This window comes from Rhodamnia argentea, chromosome 9 (assembly GCF_020921035.1).
Source record: "Rhodamnia argentea isolate NSW1041297 chromosome 9, ASM2092103v1, whole genome shotgun sequence".
Taxonomy (NCBI): Eukaryota; Viridiplantae; Streptophyta; class Magnoliopsida; order Myrtales; family Myrtaceae; genus Rhodamnia; species Rhodamnia argentea.
This window is the reverse complement of record NC_063158.1, coordinates 23642880-23647429: the sequence shown is the minus strand read 5'-3', so window position 1 is coordinate 23647429 and position 4550 is coordinate 23642880. Positions and strand designations below refer to the sequence as shown.

General features: G+C 39.4%; 1 protein-coding gene across 1 annotated transcript; it reads left to right on the top strand.

Moving 5' to 3' along the window:
• Positions 1 to 642: 642 nt before the first annotated feature.
• Positions 643 to 2721, top strand: LOC115739682 (equilibrative nucleotide transporter 3-like). The gene is made up of 7 exons (XM_030672895.2): positions 643 to 758; positions 888 to 1031; positions 1133 to 1238; positions 1584 to 1747; positions 1843 to 1997; positions 2206 to 2458; positions 2546 to 2721. Exons 1-7 carry the CDS (start codon positions 660 to 662, stop codon positions 2654 to 2656), a joined length of 1032 nt encoding a protein of 343 aa, XP_030528755.2. The 5' UTR covers positions 643 to 659; the 3' UTR covers positions 2657 to 2721.
• Positions 2722 to 4550: the final 1829 nt, after the last annotated feature.

Below are 4550 nucleotides of genomic sequence, written 5' to 3'. Positions count from 1 at the left end.
TGTTGGATCCTTGGACTCGGGTCTCTTGTGGCCTGGAACAGTATGCTGACCATTGGAGATTATTACTACGAAGTTTTCCCGGTAATCTACCGCGGGTTATTCCCAATTTCCCATATTTTTTGAAGTAAATACCGGATTTCTCTGCTTTGTGTTCTATATATTGGTAACTTTTTTTTTTTTTTTCTCTTTATCTGTTTAATAGAAACATGGAAGAGCCTCGACTCTTTTTGTTCTGAGAATTGTAGCTCTGTTATTGTATACCCAACAGTGTCTGACTAGAAAATATGTGTGTCGAGTGAATTTTGCTAATCAAGTGGATTCGTCGTACCATGGTTTCATCATCGTCATTATGGCTATGGCTCATTTTATTCATCACTTGCCTTGGAGCAATAGGAGTTTGTTGCTATGTGGCTGATATAACCATCGCTATGCTGGGTGACATCCGGATGAGTTCTTAACGTAATCATCTTAGAAGTGCTAATTTAGGATTAGCAAACTATCTACTTGTCTTTTGATATCTTTTCTTCAGCAAATTGGTCTTGGTAATGTGAAGTCACAGGTTGATTGCACTGTTCTAACTCTATGTTTTGTGTTGGCTGAAGCATTACCATCCTTCAAGAGTGCTTACACTTGTTTATCTACCATTTGCAACTGGGACGATGGCCATCTTATTGTATCATGAATCCAGAGTTGACACAAGAAAGAGGAATATAGTTGGATACACTCTTTTCACTCTAAGTACACTCTTTCTTATAGTTGTAAGTTGTCCAAAGGCATTAATCTTTCCATTTGAGGTGCTCCTACTAGTGCAATTATGTAATTTAAGTTATTTACCCTGAATTCTAGTATCTTACATTAACCCCATTGCCAAATTTCGTACATGATAGTTGGACTTAGCAACGTCAGGGAAAAGGGGAGTTGGGCCTTATTCCGGTATATGTGTGCTTGTGGCCTGCTTTGGAGTGGCCAATGCTCAAGTTCAAGGTGGTATGGTTGGCGATCTATCTCTTATGTGTCCTGAATTCATGCAGGTGGGCAGTCTCTGCATTCTTTCTGCAACTTATTCCCTTAAAGATACAACTTTCGAGCCAGATTTTCTACATCATATAATGGAAAATTTTCATTTATGCAGTCATATTTTGCTGGTTCAGCTGCATCAGGAGCTCTAACATCTGCTTTGAGGCTGATCACAAAAGCAGCCTTTGACAAGGCTCATGACGGTCTTCGCAAGGGAGCTAGTATGTAATTCTCTGTCGTCATCAGAAAAGCTTAATCAATTTCTAGATTGATCCTATCATGTATTTATGGGTCTTGTTGTTTGTGGAACTTGAAAACTCGGGCAAGTCTAGCTAGACTTGACAGTCATCTGCAATCACGTGCTGATAGCATCCAGTCCTTATGGACTTAGTTTTTAGTCATCTCATGCTTTCATCTCATTTTTCAACGTATTGTCAGTAAGTAGGTAAAACCCACCTTATGCTGTGTCTTGTCTATACACAGAGGACACTCGTGGTGCAATAATCAGCTTTGTCAAGTGAAAGTAATATGCAGAAATCTTCTCATCAATCTTCAATTTGTTTCAGTTTTGTTTCTGGCAATCTCCACTTTCTTTGAGTTTATCTGCATAGCTCTGTATGCTATTTGGTTCGCTAAGATTCCAGCTGTGAAGTACTGGCGTTACAAGGCGGCCTCGGAAGGGTCTAAAACTGTCTCAGCTGATCTTGCTGCCGTTGGAATCCAAAGAGAGGTACATCATAGCAGTGGAACTTTCGCTGTTGTAGTTGTAAAATTTGTGTTCCATTTAATGTATCTGAAGCCTTGAATATTTTGAAATTTTGGGAGGATGGGGACTCTACAGATGATCGATTGAGCAACAGACAACTGATGTTTCAGAACATAGATTATGCCATTGATCTATATCTTATCCATGTTTTGACACTGACAATTATGCCAGGCTTTCTCTACGAGAACACCGGAAAACACCACTTGGGATCATGGTGAGTACTGATAACGGACGCCAATTGCTCTACTTCAAATAAATGATACACTTTTGGCTTACAATGGTGTATTTTTTAGAATGTCTTGTAGTTGTAAGATGATTTCATATGCTTTTGCTGATTGTATGCATATCAAGATAATCTCTATGTGGCGTTCTGCAAAGGTTTGTGTACTCATTATGGCTTTGCTTCACCGGTTTTGTTTCAGGTACCCACTGGTTCTGATTGCTCTGTTCAATGTATGGGATTTCATATCTCAATACATTCCCCTTATCATCAAGTTAGAGTCTCGAAAGGGCCTCATGTTAGCAACTCTTGCCCGCTTCTTGCTTGTCCCGGCATTCTACTTCACAGCAAAGTATGGTGATCAGGGGTGGATGATATTGCTCGTGTCGTTCTTGGGCTTGACCCATGGTTACCTTACTGTCTCTGTTATGATTGTAGCACCTAAAGGCTACAAGGTTTGACCTGAACTTCATCATTTTTAGTTGTGTTCATTGTAGCATATTTTTCCGTACAATTCAAAATGGGGTGAGCTGTTTTTTCAGGGACCGGAGCAAAATGCCTTGGGCAACTTGCTTATGCTTTTTCTCTTTGGCGGGACATTTTCGGGAGTCGCTCTGGGCTGGTTGTGGATCATAGGCAATGACAAGTTTTAGACAGCAGTCATCGCTGTCACTAGGGAAGGAACTGATCTCAACAGGGTTTTTTCGATTAGCAAATATTGAAAACGAGACATTCAGATGTTAGACTAACCAGCAGTCTCATTTCACTTTCTCTTTAGATGAATGTTCATTCTGCAATGTAATGGTACATTTGTATTATCAATTGCAAGTACAATTTTTCAAGTATGACGAAAATGCTTGTACTTTCACACTAGGACCTAAGGGGGAAAACTCTATACAGCCACCACTGGCAACGGGAAAGGAGAAAAGATTAAACAAGAATGGGTATTGCAGCAAGGCAACAAAGTAGTTATAGTAAGCTTCACCACATTGTACTACTTATCGTTGAAAATTTTCACTTGGGGTATCTATCAAATCTCATTGCTGCTTTGAACTTTAGCACAAGTCGCCTAGAACACACCTTGCCGGCAAAACCTGTGCAGCTGCGAGTAGAGATGCGATATCCATGACAACTTTTTCATGGTTCTCCCACAGCGCAGATGAGGTAAAATGAACAGAAAAAGCTTATGAATTCTAGCTTATTGTCTACTTAATTTCTAAATTGATCTAATTCGATATGCCAGTACTGGAACCTGACAAGTCTCATGGGAAGTAATGAAATGATTCAAATGAAGAAGGGGGAGATACTCTCTCGATCACAGTAGATAGAATTTGCCCCTGAATGTCGCCGTCCTGGACGCCAAACCCATCTTCAAACTGGTAAAGCATAGGTGCAACACGAGCGGTGTTCACAGAGGCATCGATGAATGGTCAGAGAAATGGCATCTCGGCATTGCTGAAGCAATGAGTATTAATGCTTTTCCAAGCTTGGTTTGGTTTATCAATCCCTTGATGTGCTTCCTATCCACACCAAACCCATCTTCAAACTGGTAAAGAATATGCACAACACGAGCGGTGGTCACAATGACATCGATGAATGGTCGGAGAAATGGCATCTCGGCATTGTTGAAGCAATGAGCATTAATGTTTCTCCAAGTTTGGTTTGGTTTATCAATCCCTTGACGTGCTTCCTATCAATGTCTTTTGATACGTTAGCTTCTCGCACGTAACATACCACTGATGAAGGAGCTATTAGAAATTAAACCAAATTCATGAATAGTTGTTGATTCAATGTATATGAAGATTCATGATTGTCGATAATATTCACTATAAGCGTTGCTTTTAAGAGTCTTATTTTATAGTCATAATTAGGCGAGTTTATCAAGAGTTTCTTCATGTACCAATATTAAGTACATACATCACATCTGTTCGTGTATCTGGAGTAGATCAAAAGTTGTGTTTCAAGACTACAAATAGGAGTATCTTGTAACAATTTATGTACGTGTAAATTGAGGTGAATACAAAACGCATAGGAATATCGGTTTCCTTCTCCTTCGCGAGTTGTCTCGTGAGTGCCTCACCTCCAATTTATCCCATTAAATTGCTACTTGTCGCGAAGGGATACAAGCAAAAGGCTGCATCGACTATGATGAGGTCTTTGCCCCTATTATCCACATGAAAATGGTTAGATTGATGATTTCTATTACCGTTCAAAATGGATGACAAATTTATCAAATGGTTGTCAAGTCAGCATTTTTAATTGACATCCTTGATGAGGAAATTTACAATGAACAACCCCATGGGTTTATTGCCAAAGGTGATGAAGATAAAGTGTTGCAGTTGAAGAAAGCTCTTTATGGGCTTAAACATGCAACCAGAGCTTGGAATTCCAGAAATGATGCCTATTTCAAGGTTAATGGATTTTCTCAATGTCCATACGAACATGCACTCTATTTGAAGCAAGAGAAAGGTGATGTTCTATTGGCTTATTTATATGATGATACCTTGTCTTTATAGGAAATAGTTCAACAATGATTGATGTTTTTAA

What these genes read in the sequence shown, in the direction of transcription:
- LOC115739682 (XM_030672895.2), top strand. Translation starts at nt 660, where the DNA reads ATGGCCATCTTATTGTATCATGAATCCAGAGTTGACACAAGAAAGAGG. An exon ending in GTACACTCTTTCTTATAGTT is followed by an intron (nt 759 to 887) that starts GTAAGTTGTCCA and finishes CGTACATGATAG; the next exon opens with TTGGACTTAGCAACGTCAGG. An exon ending in AAACACCACTTGGGATCATG is followed by an intron (nt 1,998 to 2,205) that starts GTGAGTACTGAT and finishes GTTTTGTTTCAG; the next exon opens with GTACCCACTGGTTCTGATTG.